At 34.8% G+C, this 23,896-nt stretch overlaps 2 protein-coding genes and 3 pseudogenes across 3 annotated transcripts; 2 read left to right on the plus strand and 3 right to left on the minus strand.

The window, feature by feature from the left end:
• Window positions 1–396: 396 nt before the first annotated feature.
• LOC146896593 (uncharacterized) lies at window positions 397–1,693 on the minus strand (annotated as a pseudogene).
• Window positions 1,694–2,226: 533 nt separating this feature from the next.
• Window positions 2,227–3,409, minus strand: LOC146896594 (uncharacterized; annotated as a pseudogene).
• Window positions 3,410–4,305: 896 nt separating this feature from the next.
• Window positions 4,306–11,298, plus strand: LOC146896595 (uncharacterized; annotated as a pseudogene). Its single transcript, XR_015023852.1, has 4 exons — window positions 4,306–4,444; window positions 4,537–4,705; window positions 5,760–5,970; window positions 6,332–11,298. The product of XR_015023852.1 is annotated as an uncharacterized LOC146896595 (transcript).
• Window positions 11,299–12,239: 941 nt separating this feature from the next.
• LOC146896596 (linoleate 9S-lipoxygenase-like) lies at window positions 12,240–17,778 on the plus strand. The gene is made up of 9 exons (XM_085738503.1): window positions 12,240–12,490; window positions 13,284–13,588; window positions 13,688–13,928; window positions 14,236–14,577; window positions 14,879–14,964; window positions 15,119–15,208; window positions 15,524–15,822; window positions 15,938–16,201; window positions 16,708–17,778. The coding sequence occupies exons 1-9, from the start codon at window positions 12,280–12,282 to the stop codon at window positions 17,483–17,485; spliced, it is 2,616 nt and encodes an 871-aa protein (XP_085594629.1). The 5' UTR covers window positions 12,240–12,279; the 3' UTR covers window positions 17,486–17,778.
• Window positions 17,779–18,312: 534 nt separating this feature from the next.
• On the minus strand, window positions 18,313–23,672 carry LOC146896597 (serine carboxypeptidase-like 20). The gene is made up of 14 exons (XM_085738504.1): window positions 23,481–23,672; window positions 23,183–23,328; window positions 22,110–22,186; window positions 21,598–21,720; window positions 21,395–21,497; window positions 21,276–21,313; window positions 21,098–21,199; window positions 20,905–20,985; window positions 20,583–20,825; window positions 20,350–20,415; window positions 20,157–20,278; window positions 19,751–19,864; window positions 18,887–18,932; window positions 18,313–18,526 (listed from the first exon to the last, which is right to left on the minus strand). The coding sequence occupies exons 1-14, from the start codon at window positions 23,621–23,623 to the stop codon at window positions 18,443–18,445; spliced, it is 1,488 nt and encodes a 495-aa protein (XP_085594630.1). The 5' UTR covers window positions 23,624–23,672; the 3' UTR covers window positions 18,313–18,442.
• Between the last annotated feature and the right edge of the window lie 224 nt (window positions 23,673–23,896).

The raw sequence follows: 23,896 nt of genomic DNA on the forward strand, positions 1-23,896 counted from the left end.
CCAATGGCAAAAAATATTCAATAACCTTCAACACCCACTTTTTCAATTCCCAACACTCCACATCATTTTCTCTCTCTTAATTCAACACCCATTCAATTTTTATCACTCCAATAGTTTTCATTCAACACCCTACCCCACCACTTTTTATTTCTTATTCTTATTTAATTTTTGTTTTTATAATTGCATAAAATTATAATTATCGATTATAATTAAATTAAAATAATACAAATAATTTTTTTAAAAAAACAATATTTTTTTAAATAATTTATTTTTATTTTCTTAACTTAAAATGCAATACAACAAACTAAGCACGCGGCACACGATTAGCTTAAAATGCAAGACAACAAACAAGCACACAACACACACGTAATTTATTTAGTACGATACAAATGGACTTCAATTACGAAACATTCCAAACTTTGTCCATATGTGCTTCACTAGATCCGCTCGCAATTCGTGGTGAACATTTGGATCACGTAACTCGGATCTAGCACGCACATGATTTGCAAAAGTGGGTAACACCTCGGTTGAGTATGGTTGCGGTGTACTAGATCCACTTCCCTCGCATTGCTCAAAATCGCTCCAACGTTGAGCATATGTATCTCGTTCATCCTCAACAATCATATTGTGTAATATGATGCATGACCTCATGATGATACCCAAATCGGCTATGTCCCACAAGCGAGCCGGTTCACGGATGATTTTAAATCGAGCTTGAAGCACTCCAAAAGCACGTTCGATGTCCTTCCGACATCCCTCTTGATGTTTTGCAAATAACTTATCGGGTTCACTTTGAGGAAGTCTAATTGATTTGACGAAAGTTGGATAAGAAGGGTAGATACCATCAGCTAGATAGTATGTCATATTATAGGGACGTTGATTCACGAAGAAATTCACCCTTGGAGTCTTTCCCTGTTCCACATCATCAAACACCGGTGACCGGTCTAGAACGTTTATATCGTTCAACGTTCCCGGACATCCAAAAAAGGCATGCCAGATCCATAGATCATGAGATGCAACCGCTTCAAGAATAAAAATGGTGGTTCCCTTATCCCCCGGTAAATTGACCTTCCCATGCTTTAGGACAATTTTTCCACTCCCAAAGGCATGCAGTCAATACTCCCGATCATCCCCCGGAACCCCCGCATTTCACTAACATGTAGTATTCTTTGCAGGTCATCTTCGGTTGGTGCTCTCAAGTATACTTGCTCATACGATCGTATGATTCCTTTGCGAATCTAAGCAAGCACTCCAATGTTGTACTACTTCCTATTTTGATGTATTCATCGACCGCATCGTCGCCACACCATATGCTAACATTCGCATTGTTGTGGTACATTTTGCTAATGGTGATATACCTTCTTTGTTGGTGGCATCAACTCGTCGGGTGAAGTAGTTATCACTACTTGAAAGGTCTCCAACGATTCGAAGGAAAACGTGTTTTTGCATCCGGAACCGACGACGAAACATTGCATCGTCATATGTAGGCTCATTGGCAAAGTAGTCGTCAATGAGTCTTTGGTTAGCTGTTGCATGATCTCTATTTAAATTTTTTTTTTTTTACGAGATCCACTACCCGATCCACTACCTTCCTCTAGTTTTTTTCGACGCCGAATAAATCGGTTGACGATATAAGTGTCTTCGCATCACGTTTTTGGAAGTAGGCTTTCATATCAAAACCAAAAGGATCCATTGATAGTGTTTGGAAGTAGATATTGGAAGTAGATATGAATTCAATTTGAGAAAGGAAATAGTTTAAACAATATTCAAGTGGCAAATAGGTTTGGAAGTATATATGAATGCTATTCAAGTCCCTATATATAAGCAAATAGTTGAAGCACGGGGAGTGAATTATTAAAGTGTTGTATGCATAGTAAAGCAATACCATGGGCTGTGAAAAAAGTATGCATAATTAAAGCAATACCATGGATGTAACACCGACAAAATAGTATGCATAATTAAAGTTTTGTATGCATAGTAAAGCAATACCATGGGCCGTGAAAAAACTAGTGAGGAATACCATGGGCTGTGAAATTAAAGTTTGTGAAAAAAGTCACGGGACAAATATTATGCATAATTATTAAAGCAACATTGAGGACTAGACAACACCGACAATTATTTAAAGCAACATTGAGGACTAGACAACACTGACAATTATTTAAAGTAAACATTGGGGACTAGACAACACCGACAATTTTGACCGAATACAAACAAATATTAGTGAAATTAATTTCCGAACAGCTCACGCTCCAAGTTTTCCAACAGAGCTTTTTTCTTGTCATCGAGATGCTCTTGGGAACTTAACATTATGTACATGTCTATTTTCTTCAATTTGTTTTTCTCTTGTTGCACCGCAGTGTACTTTTCCATTTTTTCGGTGTACTCTTTAAAGTGTTCCATCTCTTGCACCTTCATTTCTTTGAATTGAACCCACTCCTTTTCCACCTCCTCCAAGCCGGCGTCCTTGTTTTTCTTTTTTGCTTTTTTTTTAGCTGCCTCCCTACCCATTGGACGAGCACTAGATCCTACAGAGTCCTCGTTAGATCTCTTAGATCCACTACTTCCCGAGCCAACATTTCCTCTCACTTGTCGCCTCCCACTTGACTTCCATAACGAGGTTGATCACGGAGAGCGCGCCATTCTTCCATTAAAGTAAATTGAACATTCTTCCCACCTGCATATATTTCCTGGGCTTTTGCCAACACATCGCCTTCCGACCAACCGCTTGCTTGCCGACGCTTAGCGGTATCATAAGCACCAACCCATTTATTTATTAATTTGCTCATATAATTAAAACGGTTTCGGCATGCAATGACATCGCGTGGAGAATCGAATGAGCAATGGTCATTACAATACTCAGCAATTTTACCCCAATATGCTTCACTTGTCCGGTTTCTCCCGACAACACCGGATGTTCCATATTTTATCCACCCACTAATTAACACCAAATTTTGTTCGGTGTTCCATGATGGTTGCTGGTTTTTCTTGCTCTTAGGAGTTGTATCCTCCGGAGTGACTTCATTAGATCTTGTCATTCCACCACGATTTATTTGTGATGAAAATTCGGGATATTCACCAAGACTGCGAAAATTTTCATTCACCATCGGCATATAACCATTAAATGGGGGTGTTTGAGATGGATATCCCATCATAGATCTATATGGATGAAAGTTGTTTGGAACAGAGGATGAGTGATTGAAATTTGAGGCAAAACCAAAGTTAGGCATGTTTTGAGGATTTTGGTTGAGAAATTGATTTGGATTTTGAGGATGTTGGTTTCGAAATTGATTTGGGTTTTGAGGATGTTGGTTGGGAAATTGATTTGTGTGTTGATAATTGTTGGGATTTTGGTAGTTAAATGGGTAATCGAAGAATTTTGGGTGTTAAATTGATTGTTATTGGGATCCATTTCACTAATCAAAGACTAAAACTTCAAAAGAAAGGCTAATAATAAGATTAAGAGAGTGAAAAACTTGATTTTTTTTCCGTGTCCAAATCAAATGATCCAAGTCTCTATTTATAGAGAAAAAAAAATCACGAATTTTGGTAAAAAATAAAAATAAAATTATTTCCATCGAAATAATTGAGGGCAAAAAATGAATATAATTAAAATCCACCGGCCAATACAAACGCGCCACTGTCCTTATCCAACCAAAAGCCTTTCTCTCTCCGTTCCCCTTGCTCGCCGACGCGCCCGTCGGCGCGTGTATTACACGCGCCATTTTTCACACAATAAACGAGCGCCGTGTGTCTCCCCTTGGCAGAATTCAACTTGTTGAATCAAGTCATCACCCAACTCCTCCATGTCACTCTCAACAAGCAATTCTCCAATGGTTCAATAGCCTTCAATAGACTTTCAATAACCCCATTGGGGATGGTCTAAAACAACTTTGGGGAATTAGTCATTTTAGTCCCTAAATGAAAAATGAGTATTCACTTTAGTTCCCGAATGCAAAAATTGCAAAACAGTTATTGAATGTATACTCGTTAGTCAATTTCAAGGACTAAAGTGATTAACAGTAGTCTACATTCATGAACTAAATTGACTAACGAAATATGCAATCATGGACTAAATTGACTAAGAAAGTCTACACTCAAAGACTATTTTATGATTTATCCGCACTCGTAGACTAAAATGATGACTAATTTCCTATTCAATGAATAAAGTGACCAATCTCCCAACAACTTTTTATCGTGTAATATTTTTATTGATTTAGTACTAGCACTCTTACCGATACTCATCAAGGAAGTACATTTTGTGGCTTCTCGTAGAAGCTTAGCCATCTTACAAGAAGTAAAGATAGTCCCAAAAAAAGCTGAAAATTTCCAAACGTTCCTTTACAAACAACACTAACAAACAAGAGAAACAGCCAACAAAAAATCCCCTGAGGACAAAAAAACTCAGATAACACCAATCCTAGAAGTTGTATTGTTGTTTCTTCAGGTAACCAACAACACTTGTTGTTTTGTTTTTTTTTTATTTCTCTTCATCGTACATTTCAGTTTGTGTAATGTGTTTGTGTTTGTTCATTACAGAAGAAGATCAATGGGTACACCGAAAGAACACATTGAAGAGATACGAAGAGAAAAGTTTTCCATTGGCGGGAAACCTAATCCATTGACTGACGATCTCCATCATGCAGTCAAAAATCTTTCCGCCGAGCTTTACGCCAAAGATGTTCATTTTCTCATGGAACTCATTCAAGTACACATTCTTTACCTTTTCATCTGTTTCTGTTCAGTTTTTTTTTGTATTTTTTTATTTTTATTTTATAATAAGGGTTAAATATGTTTTTGATCCCTATAAATATGTAACTTTTCGTTTTAGTCCCTCTAAAATTTTTCTTCAACTTTTAGTCTCTATAAAATTTTCAATCACTACTTTTGACCCCTATTTCTAACTTAATTTATGCATTTTTTTAATGAAATTGTACAGAAATGTGTAAACCATTCTAAAAAAATTTACTAGAAAAATTAAATTTTTTAACAAATCACAAATTAAATATGAATTTTTAACCGTAAAAACTATAAAAATTCATATTAAATTCATGTTTTGTTAAAAAATTCTAAAATTTGTTTTGAGTGATTCTTGTAATATTTTGAATTTTCCTGGAAAATTTTATTAAAAAGTATGAATTCTACCTATGAGTTTACTTTAAAAGAGGGACCAAAAGTAAAGATTGAAAATTTTATAGGGACTAAAAGTTGAAGGAAAATTTTAGAGGGACTAAAACGAAAAGTTGACATATTTATAGGGATCAAAAACATATTTAACCCTTATAATAATGCATAATAAATGTAATTTTTTAATCGCTGTATAATTTTTCATCAAAGATGAATGCCAAGGTCCTTGGTTTTTAAGTTAGTCTTGAAAGGGTTTCATGGTTGTGCTTTCTTGTTAGTTATTGCCTGCAATGGTCACTCACATCGTCAACCTAGGTCAAAACAGTAGTGAAGGATAAATTTAATCTTTTTATGAATAAAGAATGACCTGATGAAGTTGAATATAAGGAAAGGTCATGAATATAAGTATTGAAAACAAAATTTTATTTCATTTTTGGTGTAGGATGAGTTACACATATTAAGACTATGCTTATTCTTCCTTTATTATTACTCTTTTGAGTGTATACAGTGCATGATTGAGATGACTCCATTTTATTATTATAACTATCATTATCTCGACCTTGAACGATGCAATCTTGTTGTCAAATCATAGTTGTTTATATTCATGACCATAATTTTCTTGTCAACTTGAACAGAATGCTGAAGACAACCATTATATTGATGGAGAGAATCCAACTCTAGAGTTTGTCATAACTTCTGATGACATTACTGGTACTGGTGCTCCAGCCACGTTGCTAATTTTCAATAATGAAAAGGGTTTCTCTCCAAAAAACATCGAGTCTATTTGCAGTGTTGGACGATCAACAAAGAAAGACAATAGGAGCAGTGGTTACATAGGAGAGAAAGGTACATCACATTCTTATTTAAATGTTTCTTAAGAATGTTGTGTGCTTATGACTTGAGAAGGAAATGTGCTGTTGTGCTAATATGGCTACTTTCAATGAAAATTAGTTGAATTTTTCCATTGGTATTTGTATTTTAATATCTGAATTGTAAGAATATGCATTTAATTTGTTTGAATGGATTCAATTTCAAATTATCATTTTTGTAAAGAGGACATTTTCAGAATTGAAATGTGTTTCTTTAGTTGTACTCCTTGTGCACAATTTATGAAATAATGCTTGACTATGGATATCCATTATAGTAGCCAAATTGAAGAAGATAATGGAAATCTCTGACATAATCTCTTCTATGTTTTGAATTACAGGAATTGGTTTCAAGAGTGTGTTTCTTGTTACTGCTCAGCCTTATATTTTTAGCAATGGATATCATATAAGGTTCAATGAGAGGCCTTGTCCACATTGCAGAATTGGGTATGTAGTTCCTGAATGGGTTGACGAGAAGCCAACCCTTCTTGACATAAAGCAGATATATGGTGCTGGTAAAGATTCCCTTCCAACTACAACTATTGTGTTGCCTCTCAAATCAGACAAGGTCAAACCTGTTAAACAACAACTAGCTAGCATTCACCCGGAAGTTTTGTTGTTTCTTTCGAAAATTAGACACCTTTCTGTAAGAGAAGGTAATAAGGACTCCAAACAGAACACTGCAACTTCTGTATCTATTTCAAGTGAGATTAACTTTGTGACAAGGAAAAACATTAATGCCCAGTCTTACACAATTCATCTATCTACGGGGGAAAGTAGTAGGGATAAAAAGGAGTGCAGTTACTACATGTGGAAGCAAAAGTTTCCTGTCAAGTTGGAAAATGTGGTGGAAAGGAGAAGGGGTGTGGAAGAGTGTGTTGTGACATTGGCCTTCCCACAACAGGAGAGGCTAGACAAGGATAAGAGCTTACCAGGGGTTTATGCATTTCTTCCTACAGAGATGGTAACTAATTTTCCATTCATAATTCAAGCAGATTTTGTTCTTGCCTCGTCAAGGGAGACAATTCTCTTTGATGATAAGTGGAATCAAGGGATTCTTGAATATGTTCCATCAGCTTTTATAGATGCATTCAAAACACTTGTAACTGGTTCAGATGAAGCTCCACTATCCAGCTTGCCTTACATGTTCAAGTTCCTTCCAATTCATAGTTCTCCTTTTGAGATCTTCAATCGCGTGAGGCAGAAAATCAAAGCAAAGCTGGATGAAGAAAAAATTATACCTATCGAGACATTCGCAAACCAGAAGCACTTCTATAAACCTCGTGAAGTTAACAGGTTACTACCTAAATTTTGGAATATTTTGACAAAGGCCCGCAAGGAAGGAGTATACTTGCTTGACTTATCTTCTCATGATGGGATGAAAATCTTGAGTTCTTCATTTGATAAAAGTGAGTATGATGCAATACTCAAATTTTTAGGGGTGAAACATGTGAATTTTGATTGGTATGCAAAGGGCATCCAGAGTTCTAATCTCGTAGATGGAGTATCAGAAAATGTCTATCTTGAGCTTTTGCTGTTTGTTGCAAGACACTGGTCTTCAATGATTTCCAAATCCAACATCATTAATATTCCATTGATTAAGTATGTAGCTTCTGATGGGATTCTGTCTTTTTCTAGTCTTCATGAATGCAGACAGCAAGGTGCAGGTGCACGGCGATTAGTACTAGCAGACTCAAGTAAGACTTGTCCTTGTTCTTGGCTGATCAACTGGAACAATGTATTTGCATGTGCGACAAACCGATTTTTTTTTATGCCAGAAAGCACACAACAAGCCATCTCCCAATCCCCCAATAAGCATAATCTGTTGGGATGGCTAGCAAAAGAAGTTAATGTCCGTGCTCTGGATGTCTACAATTTTGCAAATGTCCTCTGCAGCTCTATTAATGATAACTGCAAGCTTGCCATTGCTTATGCTCATTTCTTATACCACTCTTTGTCAAAGGGTTATTTGTCATGTCAGGAGGTTAATGCTTTATGTAGTTCTATGCCACTTGTGGACAAATTTGGACGTATAACTAAAAGCAGAAATGGGGTTCTTCTGCCTGCAAATGTGAGCAAATGGGCAGACTTGATTGGTTCTAATCCATGGAGAAATGAAAATTATGTTGAGCTAGGAAAGGCATACCTAAATGATTCTTCTTATGCAGGCCAACATATGGATTCTGGGAAGCTTATTGAATTCCTCAAAACTCATGTTAAAGCTTCTGACATACCTTATATATCTCCTCCAAATGATAGATTTTCAGCTGCGGATACACCACTTACCAAAGACAATGCATTTCTACTTTTGGAGTGGATTCGGGATCTGAAGAAAAGGGGAGTTCACTTACCAGAGAAGTTCATGGAATGCTTAAAAGGAGGCAAGTGGCTTAAAGTTAATGGTAATAGATACATGCCTCCTTCAAAGTCATTCTTAATTGGCTTATCATTGGGAAAACTTTTGCAAAGTGGTTTAGTACTTGTTGACATTCCCCTGATTGATGAGAGCTTCTATGGGGATAGAATAAATGAATACAAAGAGGAGTTGAAAACAATTGGAGTGATGTTCAATTGTGAGGAAGCATGTGGATTCATTGGAAGAGAACTTATGTCTCGTGCAGCTTCTTTCTCACTAAGCAGGAGTGATGTTCTTTTGATGCTTAACTTCATCCAATATCTCAAGAAAAGTCTTCTTCCTTTGGACAATTTTGTCGACAGCATAAGAAAGGGAAATTGGCTAAAGACATCTTTTGGTCTTAGGTCTCCTGTGGGATCGGTATTGAATGATTCCGGATGGCAAGTTGTATCATCACAAATTAGTGATATTCCTTTCATTGATCATGCTTATTTTGGTGAGGAAATATATAATTACAAAGAGGAGCTCAAGTTGCTGGGAATGATAGTTGACTTGAATGGAAATTACCAAGTTGTCATTGAGCATTTAAAACCACCCTCAAATTTGGCCTCTTTGACAGCTGAAGCTGTTCTTTTGATAATGGAATGCATCAGACACTCAAATGCCCCTATTAAACTCTTAAATTCTCTAAAGGGAACAAGCTGCTTGAAGACAAACATTGGTTTCAAAACACCAGGTGAATGTTTCTTGTATGACCCGGTCTGGGGCTGCATTCTGGAGGTATTCAATGGTCTTCCTGTTATTGATCATAAATTTTATGGGGAGAAGATTTTCAGTTACAAAAATGAATTGAAGCGGACAGGGGTGTTGGTTGATTTTAAGGATGCCATCACTCAATTTGCCAATCTATTTGAACGAAAGGCATCAGAAACTTCAATTAACCAACAACATGTTATCTCATTTCTCTCTTGTTGTAGGCTGCTAGAGGGAACTGAATATAGTTTTCCTTCTGAGTTCTCAACCATCATACATAAAATGAAGTGGTTGCATACTAGTGTTGGTGGTCTTAGGTGCCCAAGAAACTGCATTTTATATGGTTCGGAGTGGGAATTGATATCTTCTATTACGCGTCTCCCTTTCATTGGTTACAATGACGAATGTTGTGATTTGGGAATACACGAGTACAAGGCAGAGCTGAAGAGCATCGGTGTTGTTACTGAATTGAAAGACGGAGTGAGATTTGTGCCCGAATGTCTGAATTTTCCTTCAAATCCCTGCACCATTAGTCCTGGAAGTGTGTTTTCTTTGCTGGAATGCGTCCAACTTCTAATGCAAGATAACAACCTTATAATTGAAGATGATTTCAGAAAAAGATTGTCCGAAAATTGGTTGAAGACACATGCTGGTTATAGGCCTCCAGAGAAGTGTTTGTTGTTTGATTCCAAGTGGAGTTCTTTCTTGAATCCAACTGACGGACCTTTTATTGATGAGAATTTTTATGGACCTAAAATTGCATCTTTCTGTAAAGAACTCAATGCAATAGGGGTCATTAGTGAAGTTGAAAAAGGGTGCACTTTGCTTGCCAGTCATCTTGAGTCTCTCTCTGATCATGATACCATTGTGAAAATATATAAGTACTTATGTGAACACAACTGGAAACCTGAAGAGAAAGCTGCAAGAAAGATTTGGATTCTTGATGGAGTGAAAGGTGGTATGTGGGTTGATTCTCAAAAATGCATTGTACATGACCCTGCTAAACTTTTTGGTTCAAAATTTTACGTTCTTGAAGATATCTATGATAACAGCGGTATTCTTCTTTTTTTCTACTTTGCGATGGAAATCAAGAACAAGCCTTCGCTGGAAGATTATGTTGACCTTTGGAATGATTGGGGGCAATCAATGGAACAATTATCATATGATGAGTGCTGCAGGTTCTGGATGTCTATCTCAAAACATTTGAGCACAAATGAGGAGAAAAACTTGCTGAGAGTTTGAAAAAACTACCTACAACATCAGGAAATAATGAAATATTTCTAGTAGATAAGGAAAATGCCTTTATTCCTGATAACCTTCATATGAAGAAGCTTTTTGAGAGGGAGAAAGTTTTTGTATGGTATCCTCAGTATAACATGACACCGTTGTCCAAGTGTAAACTATATGACATTTACAGAAACATTGGTGCCAGAAACATCTCTGAATCACTATGCAAAGAAGAATCATCTGTAGTGAATGATGGTGGTAAACTGAAGTATGTTGATCCAAATAATATTTTCAACTTAAAGGGGTTGGTTAAGCTTATTCTTGGCTTTCTTGCATGTTCCAGCCTGAAAATGGAACCAAAAAAGAGACAAGAATCTGTTCAAAGTCTTATTAACTTGAGTTTCCATGAGACAACAGAACCAATCAATGTAAGCTACAGTTTATCATTATCATCAGGGGACATCATTACCAAGAAATCAAACAAAAGGGTACGTTGGGAAAGTCAAAGCTGCAAGTTTATCATCCAGAAGATGGATGGAGTTCCTGGTGATTCATTGAAGTATGCTACAAATTTTTCTGAAGCAATATCCGAGGGTGTTTTGCGTGAGAATCATGAACAAGTTCCTGAACTGGCTGAACTAATCACATTGGGTTTTGTGATGAAATTCAAGAATGAAGAAGTTGATTTTCTAATGGAGTCCAAGAATCTTCAGATTGACCTTGAGGATGAGGAGTTCCTCAGTTCTGCCTTCCCTTATGACTAAGTCTATATTGCCACTGCTCACTTATGTTTTCACTATTTTGCTTATGACTGCTTTATCTAATTATGTGTCTATGTTATTTTGCTAGTTATAACTTTATTATCTAATGAGCACTTGTTGGACTCTTATGTAGCACTTAATTATGGCAGTAGAATTTCACTCTGTTGATACAATTGCCACTAATATAGTTTAAATTATTGCACAACTTCAAGTGATCAATGCCTCAACCATTTCTTTTAGAGTTGAATAATGTTAGCAACTTGTCTGCATATGTTCATAAAACCCTCTAATGAAATGGTACTTTAAACTTTGACCGGGCTCTAACAAACCACTTCATTCTAACACGTCAAATGATTTTTTTCTTTCCAGCCAGCACAGAAGCACTCTTTTCCTTGCTTGAAAGCATGGAACAATTTATTAGTACTTTAATTAAAGTTATAATAATAATATTTCTTAAGTTTTGGTTCTGGAAAATTTGCATTTGAACCATCCAACAGTGGTTTGATTCTGTCAAGTGTGATAATAAATGTTTAAGGTTTATTGGTTTAGATTATTTAACACAGGAAGCCAGTGTTGAGTTCAAGATGCTGTGTAAGTTTGAACTTGGTAGTAGTATATAGTGTCTAAAAGCAAAGTCTTTTTACATTTGTCTTTTATTACTTGTACTTCTTTTTTTCTTTTTTTGAATAAATTACTTGTACTTCTTTTTATTGCATGTATGATATTTGTACCTTCTTTTATGAATATGTTTTTTGTCCTTTTTTAATTCATGCTATTTGTCTTAAGAAAGAAGATCAAAATGCCTTTAAATGAACTTAAGATCATTGAAGCTTGGACTTGATGCTTTGCTTAATATGAAAAAAATTATGAATTAATTAATTCCTTCCAAGTGAGTGGTTAGGGAACAATTAACAAAAAACTTTAATAAAAACGATCTTTGAAAATGCTGAACAACACGTCAATTAACATAAATTAAGAACATGAAAGAGATGGCTTTGGCTCTTTATCCTAATATGGATTCATATCATTTTCCTTGCTAGAACAAAAGGCCAAGGCAAGCAAAGTATCCGATTCCAAAACGTGTAATACAAGGCAAGTATTAAAACTTCAAAGACAACTAATAATAACTGCAAAAATCAATCATGATGATTTATATACAAACAAACACTATCACTAAGAGAAGTATTCATGAATGGAAGCCTCAAAAAGGCCTTCTTCTTGTATCTCAAAGTGGCAATACTCTTCAACCAAAAGCAAAATTGTGAGTAACTTCAATCCTGTTTGCCAAGCTGTCCAAAAATTAACACTCAAAGGAAAGTTTGTGATCACTTTGAATCAAAAGAAATCAATACCTGGAAAATTCATTTCTGTTCAGATTTATAGTGGCACAGAAGTTGATCCTAGTAAGTACATTTTACACACTAACACTGTCAATGTTCTTTTTATTGAAAAATTTAATTTAGTTTATCCTTTTCAATTGTAAATTTTTTCTTTAGCTCACAAATTCAAATCATTTTTTATCCAAATTGTAAGACTTGGATTTGGTCCCAAAATTTATAAAATGACATATTAGTCCATGAAATTGAAGAATGTCCATCAATGTAGTCCTCTGTCAACAATTCAATTAATTCAGAAAAATCTGAATCACAGAATAGAAATCAACTAAAGTTCTAAACCAATTTCTATAAGCATAATCCAAATGAGCTGCTCTAAACAATGTGTCAACTCAGCATTTCTATCATGTTAGATGACAGAGTCTGAATGATTGACGACCTTCAATTTAAAGGGCTGATTTATCATTTCGTAATTTGAGACACCAAATCGTCCCGACTGCTACAATTTTTATGACAAAAATAATGATTCGTTGATATAATACTAAATTGCATGGTTGGGCCCTTAAGTTTATTTTAAGTTTCAAGTTGGTCCCTTACATTTAAGACGTGGCAAACGACGCACACATGGATAACTTTGAGGGTGCCACATGGACGTTTTAGGCGGAGTTAACTCAAAGTTTTACATCAATGACATAAGGGATCAACTTGAAACTTTTTAAAGATAGGGGACCAACTTGAAACCTAAAATAAACTTAAGGGACCAAACATACAATTAAACATATAATATATGATTTTACTTATGATTTCTTTGAACAAGATTAAACAACTTACTTTGTTTTCAACTTTGTATTGCGTTGAACAGATACTGGTAAAGGGTGGTTGAGTGAGAGAGCATATTTTAAGGAATGTGGGAGCAAGAAGCCTCAACGTGATGACGATGTTGATGATGCACAAACAAAGGTTAAGACATATAAAATTAAACTACAGGTTGACTCACATTTTGGAACTCCAAGAGCTTTTGTAATTCAAAACAAACAAAACAGGAAATTCTTTCTTCTGTCTGCATCTATTGAGACTTGTACCAATAGAATCATTCACTTTGATTGCAATTCTTGGATTTATCCAATCAAGAAAACCAAATTTGATAGACTATTCTTCTCGAATAGAGTAAGTTCCATTATATATGACAATGTACATTGCTTGATATGTTGATTAATTTTTGCTGTTACATTACATGAAATTACAAAATAGACTTCATCGTGACAGTGCTATCTTCCAAGTCAAACACCTAGAGCATTAGTGGAACTAAGAAAAGAAGAGCTTGATAAATTGAGAGGTAATGGAACGGGAGAAAGAAAGGAATGGGATAGAATCTATGACTATGACTACTACAATGACCTTGGCGATCCCGACAAAGGTTCGGAGCATTTTAGACCTATCTTGGGTGGTTCAAGGTTATATCCATATCCACGTCGAGTTAGAACAGGTCGAAAACATAGTGCAATAGGTACTTTATTTATTTTCCTCTCAATTTTAGTTTAAGGTAACAATCCCAATTGGCATGAACCATTGGAACAATATTTTCAGATTATTATGATTCTCGATATTACATAAAACATCTGCAGTCGTAACTGCAGAGACCTGTATTACCTTGATGTTGAATATTGCTATTAAAACTACATTGGAATTGCAGCATATTAACATGCTTTCATTCACAAATGTTTATTTAAATATATAGATATAGACTAGGCTTAATAGTAATATTGAAATTAAGTTTCATTCTTTGTTTCATGTATCTCCATGGAACACTTTAGGTCCATCAACTGAAAGCAGGCCACAAGCAACGAATTTTGATATATATGTTCCTTCAGATGAGATATTTAGCCCTAACATATTGAAGGAGATCAAATCAAATTCTATCCAAGCCATTGTACATTTACTATCTTCAAAGACAGAATCATCACCTCTACAAAGTTCTAGAAGCTTTCAATCATTTGAAGAGATACTTGACATGCTCTCTGCCAATAGAAACCAAACAATAGAAGGATTGATCAGAAACAACTTAAAGAAATTGGTACCAAATGAGTACTTAAAGGAAATAACTCAGTCAATCAAGGAAAACCATTGGCACGTTCCTATCCCTCGAATCATACACGGTAAAAGAATTCGCTTCACAAAGATTAATTTTGATATACTTAACGAATTTAGACAGTGAACAAATCATATGTGTGACTTTCAAAGTAATTATGATTAAAGTCAAATGTTTTTAATGATTCGACGACTTTGAATGACTGTATGTGTAAAAAAACTTTACACTGATTGTAATTTTATGTCAATAAGCCTTTGATGGGAAAAGTAGTTCTTAACTTAAACGATGAAGAATTTGTGTTCTGTCTGACCTATTAATTAATGCAAAATAGTTTTATGACATTTTCTGAGATGTCTTATGCATTTCAGAAAAGGAATGGGCTTGGAATGATGACATGGAGTTTGGAAGACAAATGCTAGCAGGAACGCATCCTGTCCGAATCCAGTGCTTGATGGTACTTCATACACTCATGAACTATGCTCTAGAAATATTTTGTTATCGTGTATAATATACAACAATAAATTTGTGTAATTTGTCTTAAGTTTTCTCAGTTATTTAAACTCACAATTTTGGCCTAATCATCATTGGTTTCTATACATAACTTTCAGACATTTCCACCTCGAAACAAATTTGGAGTACAGAGTTCAATCAAACAATCAATCATAGAACAGATGCTTGAAGGATGGATGCTTCCTCAAGTAAGTAACAACTGTCCAGAACACTTGAATTTCACGACTCCAATCAATTTTTATTTTAGATTTTATTAGAAATTAAATGATGTAAATGTCTAACGTTTGTAACTTAAGAGACCAAAATGGAACGAAAAAAAAACAGATAAAGTGAAGTGAACCCCTAAAAAAACTTGAGGGGTCAAAAGTGTAATTCAGCCAAAACATTAATATGCATGTAATTAGTACTTGTGAGTAGTTAATGTGTCCTTCCTGTAATGTACTCCATCCTAGGATGAAAATCTTATTTTAATTCTCTCTCTTTCGCCACAAAATTGTGTTTAGGCTTTGGAACAAGGAAGAATATTCATGTTGGACCACCATGACTATCTCATGCCATATTTGAACAGAATAAATGCAAATGGGGTATCTGCTTATGCATCAAGGACACTTCTATTCTTAAGAAGTGATGGCATGCTTAAGCCACTGGCAATAGAACTCAGCTTGCCAGGATCATCTCTAGCTCTTGAAATCCAAAGAGTTTTTCTTCCATCGAAGCAAGGGACACAAGCAGCACTTTGGCAGCTTGCTAAAGCTCATGTTTTAGCTAATGATACTTTTTACCATATACTAGTAAGCCATTGGTGAGTTAAACTCTTTACGAAATCCAAGAGATTCTTTCCCCTTTTCTGTGGTTTAATTATTGAATTACAGTGTTATTTATGCCATCTAATTATTCTGCAATGAAAAGTTTTTCAGGTTATACACACATGCAGTTGTTGAACCATTTATCCTTGCTACCAAAAGAAGGCTAAGTGAAATGCATCCAATCCATCGAATATTGAGTCCTCATTTCAAAGATACCATGCATATAAATGCCTTGACTAGACTTATCCTTATTAACTCTGGAGGAATTCTTGAGAGAATGTTATTTCCTGGTGAAACATGTATGCAAATAACCTGTGATCTCTATAAAGAGTGGAAATTTACTGAACAAGGACTTCCTGCTGATCTAATCAAAAGGTACAATAGAACTATTTAGCTAGTTATTTACAATATTTAAATTTTCATGGCATATTTCTCGATTTTTGTTACAAAGATATGGTTGTTCTTGTTTACTATTTCATGGTTTATGTACTTTTATGGTAGAAATGACAAGTTTCTGATAGGGACTTGCGTATTACGGGGTGCCCAAGTCGTACATCGAGTAGTATGGGTCGCTCGGTGGTGTATTTGTGGTTTGGTTTTTCGTTTTTGATAACTAACTTTCAATGCAGGGTTCTCCTAGTGCTTATATACTTATCAATTGGTTACTGATGGCTCGAAAAGGGCTACCTACAGAGGGGCTGAATGAATTGGGATTCATATAGTAATCGATATTCAAGATAATGAATCATGATTCATGAAGGAATTCATGTCCAAATAGATACAAACTAAAGATTTGTATCGATTGGGTTCAATTTAGTATCAAAACAAGATACGACTAGCATGTATCACAAGATATTGATAGCCGCGAAATGATTTTGCAGGGGCATGGCTTTAGAAGACCAAGATGAGAACAACTCAACTGGAATTCAACTTCTCATGTTGGACTATCCATATGCCATTGATGGACTTGAGATATGGGCTGCCATCAAATCATGGGTCAAGGACTTCTGCTCAATCTTCTACAAAGACAACGAAGCGATCATAGCTGATGTTGAACTTCAAGCATGGTGGTCAGAGATTCGATCTATAGGCCATGGCGACAACCACAATGAGACATGGTGGTATCAAATGACAACACTCGCAGATCTCGTAGAAACACTAACAACTCTCATATGGATTTCGTCGGCGCGTCATGCAGTTATAAACCACCAAAAACATGCACAAAATGGTAATCACCCTCCTAATTGTCCTACACTATGTAGAAAGTTCATTCCACTAGAAGGAACAGTTGAGTTTGGTGAGTTCCTCAAGGATCCTGATAAATTCTTCATGAAGATGTTTCCTGATAGGTTTGAGATGAGTCTTGGTTTGACATTGGTAGATTTGCTATCAAAAAACAGTTATGATGAAGTGTACTTGTTGAGATGTCAACCATCACATGGTTGGATAGACAATGAAATTGTTCTGAACAGATTTGCTGAGTTCAAAGAAGAACTTAAGGAGATTCAGATAAGGGTTTTGCAAAGAAACAAAGATCCAAAGCTTAAGAATAGGCGTGGCCTTGCAAAAATTGATCATAATATTTTGTATCCTAAGATGCCTAGTTCTGGATCAAGAAGATGGAATCATGGGAAGAGGAGTGTTAACATATCAAGTTAATTTTTTCATAGAATTTGTGTTCTCTAACTCTGCTTGCCTTTGGTAATATGTAATCTCTCACTCTCTTTTCTTATTTTTGTCTTTAACTCTCCTTTCCTCGGACAAGAGAGCCATGATAATTTGGAGTCTGCCCGAAAAGTAAGTAAACTTTGGCCAATGATTGATCCAGCCAATATTAGTACTTGAATTATCCCTGAACGATTTGTAGTTATATGTATATGTTAAACTCTGACTCTTAACAAATAGTTCTAACCATCATGGATTTTTTTTTAATCAAAAATCCAATTTCAAAACGCCACATATGTGATAAAATCAAATAATATCCTAAAAAATATAATCAATTAGAAATTTGTGCAACACTTAACAAACATTATAACATCTAAAATGTAACTTCAATCTTGGATAATCATGCGACAAACCATCTAAAACAGTACATGGTTGTTAACTATTCAAAATGTAATGCCTAATGATAGAACCAACAACTGTAACTATTCAAAATCTAATGCTAATCAAATTTAAGTTTATTTTTGCACTGGTCTAAATTTTTGTTTTGGTTAAATACCGTAGACGGATTTGCATTTGGTCATTTGCTGTGCCATGCAGCTTTACATCTCAACCGTTGTCCAATCTCAAATTCGCGATCGAGATTGATTTAAGATGATTTTGCTATTGTATATTCTGAACCATCCAATCTCAAATCGATGACTGAGATTGCATACAACGTGCAACTGCGTGATTATTCTACAACTGGCAATCCAGATGCCAATGTATGAAAAGTATATTAATCTAATTGCCATAGCCTCACTTCAAACATGAAAATTTGGAAATATGTAAATCTAGCAATAAATTAGAGAGGTAAACATAGTATACAAATATAATAATATAATGTCAACATATACATATACCCACAAATCATCTATATAGTTCGTGGAATATCAATAGCAGTATCACTGTCTCTCATATTGGTAATCCAGCCAGAAAACGTTTATAAAAATCCAATGCCTCTTGTGGTTTGTATTCTGGAACAGTATGTCCAGCTCCCTGTACCAATGCAATCAAATAAATATTGTCAGGGCTTGAACCAGGTACATCCGAATCTAAGACTTGTTTTTTCACCATTAAACCAACTCCTTGGAATTCTTAAATAGTACCATCTTTGGTTTTCATATTCATTTTTTCATGATTTGTTTTCCAATTTAATTAGGATTCATTAATAAGAAACCAGTATTAGTATAAAAAAAAGTCTGAAATTAGCATAAATAAGAGCTAATGCTAATCTTTTATAATTAAACCATGGTCCTAATTCAAAGTCTTATATATTTTCTCTGCCTCCTTAGCTCCTTTTAATTCTTATGCTCTCAAATGCCCTAATCCACACACACACACGCACACAATACATACCTTTATGGTCAGAAAAGTAAGATTGTGGTCATATCCTTGAGTATACCTGCAGCAAATAAAACTAATTAACTCAATTTCAAATCAAGATTGGTATTTTATACTAAATATACATTGTGAAAAATGTTTACAGAAATGATATTTGGACCCACAAATGTGACGACAATAATTTGGATGGTTAACGCCGTCTAGATATGTGGTTAATTACGTTTAGTGCATGGCTGATTAGCATAGTGTCAAAACTCATTAATTATCCACTGAATGTAATTAACCATAATATTTACATGTTCAAATATACATGAAATCTATTATAACCATCCAAAGTATGTTTTATACATGATTTTCAGGTTTTTTAAATATATGATATCTATTAATCACAATTTGTGTTCAAATATACACCTGAAAATCATAGTAATAACATACAAAATCATAGTTAATTTTGTTCTGTGGATTAATGAGTTGCAACACCTTATCATATTCATTAGTTATTTACTAAATGTAATTAACCATGTATTTGAATGGTAACCATCCAAATTGTTTTTGAATTCTAGCATCCCATTTTGTGTAAAAATAACACACTCAAGAGTTTATGAGGCATATTTTGACAGCAGATTGCAATCTTGACGGCTCAACTCCGAGTGCTAAGGTGGACCAATGCCACAAAAGAATACAAATATTCATAGATCTCATACCAGAAGATAATATGTTTCATAGTGCATGAAGTAGATCATGCAAGAAGATCATTTTAATTTACATCTATAAACTATTTCTGAAACAATTCCATTAAGTCATACAAAGTCCTTTCATATAAGAGACCAAAATATTTGAAAATTCATTAAGTAAGGTAAAATAAGAAGGAATAAGTACCCAACAACTTGACCATTGGATAACCATGGCCTCCATTCATCAACAATCTTGTACCCAATTGATCTCGTCCATGCTTGACTCCCCGTAAATGGAACACACATGTCATGATCACCACTGCAAGAAACATGAAACTTTTAATTTCTCCAGTAGTTAATTAGTTATGTATGTTCTGTATTTGCTTTTTCAGTAATCACAAGAAAGATCAGAGACAGTTGCATTGATGCAAATGGAAAAAGTAGTAAATCCCACTTTCTAAAATACCACAAAAAATAAAAGATTGAACATGCAACTTTTATATCTCATATTTCATACAATCAATTGGAACAATGAACTGCATCTAAACGTATAGCAATGGAGTGGTTATGTCTATCATAAATGTAAAAATACTGTAATGCTGGAAATTCACCTGAATATAAGAGCTCGATATCCTCTGGAAGTTAGGTTCTTGTGGTATTTTATCATGCTTCCAGCATCATGATCGAAGGAAATTTTGTCTGTGCATAAATCCCAGCTACTAACCACACTTTTCTGTTTCATCAGAGATCATAATTTAGTGCTTTGACAGTCAAAGTATAGAGGTATCTTACAAGAAACCTCACCTCTGCAGTGTGAATTGCTTTCCTGACTTCTTCATTGTTCAACCATGCAGTTGCAACAGAGCCATCCTAAATATATTGTTAGATCATGTTACTTGTTTTTGGCAATAAAGATTTAGCACTTCTATGGTTTATACAAGTATGCAATAATAATCAAGCAATTAAATCAATTAGTAGCTAATAAGTAGATATTAAATGGTAAATATAGACACTTAGATAGTAGTAAAGAAACATACTGTGCATGGAACATTGTTGCTATTGATAAGTTGTGGCCATGTTGGTACGTTGCCATCTCTCACAGGTGCTCTAAGGGGCCAAGCGCGACCGAACATTCTTTTCCTCACAGGATGAGGTTTCTCAGTCTCACCTAACTCACGGAAACTAGACGGCAACCTAATATAGGATGTGATAATCTTATCTGCCTCTGTGCCGTGATAGCATGGTTCTAGAATGTTATATACGTTCAACCCATCAATGTCCTAAAATAGTAAGAATCATCAATGAGTGCCAAATTCACTTATTTCTTATAACCTCAGTGCTGTAGTATAATTAAATCACCTCATCAATTTTTGCAAGCTTGTTTGTACAATTATCACTGAGTGAATTATAGAAATTCCCATCACACTCGCGGTTAACCTCCTGCAACAGAATGCAACATGACTTAAAGAAACATACTTACAAGACAATATATAGCAAGGTTTCAAACAATAGATATAGTTCCAAACTTGCTCTTAAAAGGATTTATTTTCACCTCAAACAATTCATCTGAGATAAGACCCATCCCGTGTACAAATGGAACAAGAGCATTGCCGTCAATTTGTTCATCTGTAACACCATTTCCAACTATGTAACCCTGCACACAAGGAGTTTCAGATGTCAGCTGTAGCCATGAAATCCAAAACATAAATTGATCACTTAAAGACAAAGACCTTAAAATTCAGTTTCGGCTTCACATCAGCATCAATCCCTGTAGAAGATCAAGAAAGTGGATCTTAGTAGTGATTCTAACGCATTAATACAACACATTTTTATGGACACAACTTTCTACCTTTCATTACTTCATAGGCCAGAGTAGGCACATAAACTCCTGCATATGACTCTCCAGCAATGAAGAAAGGGTTGGAAAGGAACTCGGGATATAGTTCAAACCACTGGTTTTATCAAAAGAAAGATATGTAAGAAAATTGATGAGAATACAGATTTGTTGATTCCAATAATACATCAAAATCTACTAGTTGTTTCCTTAACTACCTTAAGGAGAAAGGCATGTGTATCAGACGCAGTCTTTATGTCTCCGGTTATGTAATCAGTTTCATTCTTAGAGTATGAAAACCCAACACCAGCAGGAGAGTCCAAATATATAATACTGGAAACCTATAATGCAAATTCAGAATCATATACCATTTGATAACAAGAAAAAATAACTAGTAGTTGTTGAATTACACAGGTCTTGTTTGGATAAACAGCTTAACTAAGCGATTATAGCATAAACGTCTATCATGTAAGGGCTTACATATAAGTTATCTCTATAACATAAGATAAAGTCAAACAGTTTACATATAAGTTACAAGCTGCATTCACAAGCTATCATGAAGAGCTCATTCTTTTCAAAAGCTCTCTCAAACAGTGACACAATTGCTTATTATACATAAACTCAAATAAGTCAATACAAACAACCCTATAGAGTCTCTACCTAAAACCAAACTATGAGAAGAAATCATCCTTCCCTTTCAAAATTCAACCGAGTTTTAAAAAATTCATACCTTGGTCCAGCTATATGGATTGAGGTGCAGAGTTGGCAGGCTTCCCTTTGTCTTTGCTGCTTCAAAATTGAAAGGACCTGAAAAAATCATCAATTGTGACATGATTTATAAATTGAATAACAATTTGTAATGGCAGAAGAATTAAGGAAAACTCAAGTCAGCAAATATTAAAACCACTGAACCATAACTACTTCCTGCTGATGTTTTATTAAGATAACCAGGAAATCTACACAGAAAAGTGTGATTAACAAGTGTACTTGGTAGCTAGTAATCAACAAAAAGAGTTTTGTCTGCCTAATTGAAAACCATTTCACGGTTGCAATTCCTCGTGTTCGTCCGAATAATATGTTTTGAAAGAGGCTTTTAGGGGAATAAGAAAAGGACTAAAAATTTCATTTCAGCCAAACATTCTGTGATTTAATAATGTTCCAAAATGAAAGGAATATATGATAGACTATCATAAAGCTTAATATAGTAAATCCTTAGAAAAAACATCAAATGTCTCTTAATTCAAAATAAAAAATAAAAGCCTAGAACAGCATGTTCACTGTTAATCAAGGTTAGTTTAAACATTATATTTTTTTCTTTTTGGATAGAAAAAAAGTGTACGTGAGTTCGGCTCCAGGGTCTCAAGGCTCAATGAGCGTTAACATAGGTACTTATAAATCACCCATCAAAGAGGTGATTGCGCTGGCAACATGAGTTAAACCCATGACCTTGCGGGTGAGTCAATTCTTACCAACTGAGTCAACCTTTGTTGGCTTAAACATAATCTTCAAGTAACTAAATTTAAAAATGAAGCATATTATGTGTTTGATAAAATGTCCGAACAGTATGATCATTATTTTCTTGTTTAGTGCATATTATATTTACTTAAATCAAGTTATCCCTCAATGTAACTGCGGGTACTAATCCGTCGAGGTAACTGAAAACCATTTAAGGGGTTAACCACTTCCAACATATTTTTTCCATATGCACTGGTGAGGGCTCGAACTCTTAACCAAATGGTTGATGGGCACAGGCATCTACTACATGTATTAAAAAGAACAACACAATCAAATGAGAAAAATTACCATGCTCATATATGAATCCATCAAAGCTAGAACACCCAGGTCCACCATTAAGCCAAAGAACCACTGGATCCACAGAAGGCTTACCTTCTGACTCAACAAAATAGTAATACAAATTCCTTCCATGACTTTCATCCACAGTCACATACCTTCATTCAAGGGTCAATTAATTAAACACAACATAATACATTTCTTCAAATAAGTCAAAAAAGAAAGAATTAAAAATAACCCAAAATTTATTACTAGTATAAGAAAATATGAATAAAAATTACAAAAAATTGGAATTTTTAAAGCTACATACCCAGCATAATGCTTGGAAGGTATTGTTCCATTGAAACCAGGAACCTGTGTTACAATGGCAGTTTCAGGTGCTGAAATTGTCAGCACAATGCTGAGGTAAATGTGAAGTAAGACCAAACAGACAGTGCTAACTGTTTTGTTCATCCTTGTTTGTTCCAAAACAGGAAATAAATTAGAAACAAAAAACAACCTTATAAAAAACAACAAAGGTTGAAGTACAATTTATAGAGTAATCTAAGAAAAGAGTGATGATGGACTTTGCAACTTGTGGTAGCTAGATTAACTTGAAAGCTAAGAGTTGTTACGAATAGTATATGAGAGAGAATTGATACTCCATTTTATTAGAATATCTGAAACGAGTTTTGCGTGTGATTAGTATTTAAGTTACCATAAATAGTGTCCCTCAAAAAAAAAAAT

This window comes from Medicago sativa, chromosome 8 (genome assembly GCF_051527215.1).
Source record: "Medicago sativa cultivar Bolivia chromosome 8, Bolivia_mono, whole genome shotgun sequence".
In the NCBI taxonomy this organism is placed as follows: Eukaryota; Viridiplantae; Streptophyta; class Magnoliopsida; order Fabales; family Fabaceae; genus Medicago; species Medicago sativa.

Excerpts from the sequence above, each read along its gene's own strand:
- LOC146896596 (XM_085738503.1), top strand. The coding sequence starts at position 12,280 with ATGGAAGCCTCAAAAAGGCCTTCTTCTTGTATCTCAAAGTGGCAATAC. Across the intron at positions 14,578-14,878 it reads TATCCCTCGAATCATACACG|AAAAGGAATGGGCTTGGAAT; the intron begins GTAAAAGAATTC and ends TATGCATTTCAG. Across the intron at positions 16,202-16,707 it reads CCTGCTGATCTAATCAAAAG|GGGCATGGCTTTAGAAGACC; the intron begins GTACAATAGAAC and ends ATGATTTTGCAG.
- LOC146896597 (XM_085738504.1), bottom strand. The coding sequence starts at position 23,623 with ATGAACAAAACAGTTAGCACTGTCTGTTTGGTCTTACTTCACATTTAC. Across the intron at positions 22,187-23,182 it reads TGGATTCATATATGAGCATG|GTCCTTTCAATTTTGAAGCA; the intron begins GTAATTTTTCTC and ends TGATTTTTTCAG. Across the intron at positions 21,314-21,394 it reads GGCCTATGAAGTAATGAAAG|GGATTGATGCTGATGTGAAG; the intron begins GTAGAAAGTTGT and ends GATCTTCTACAG.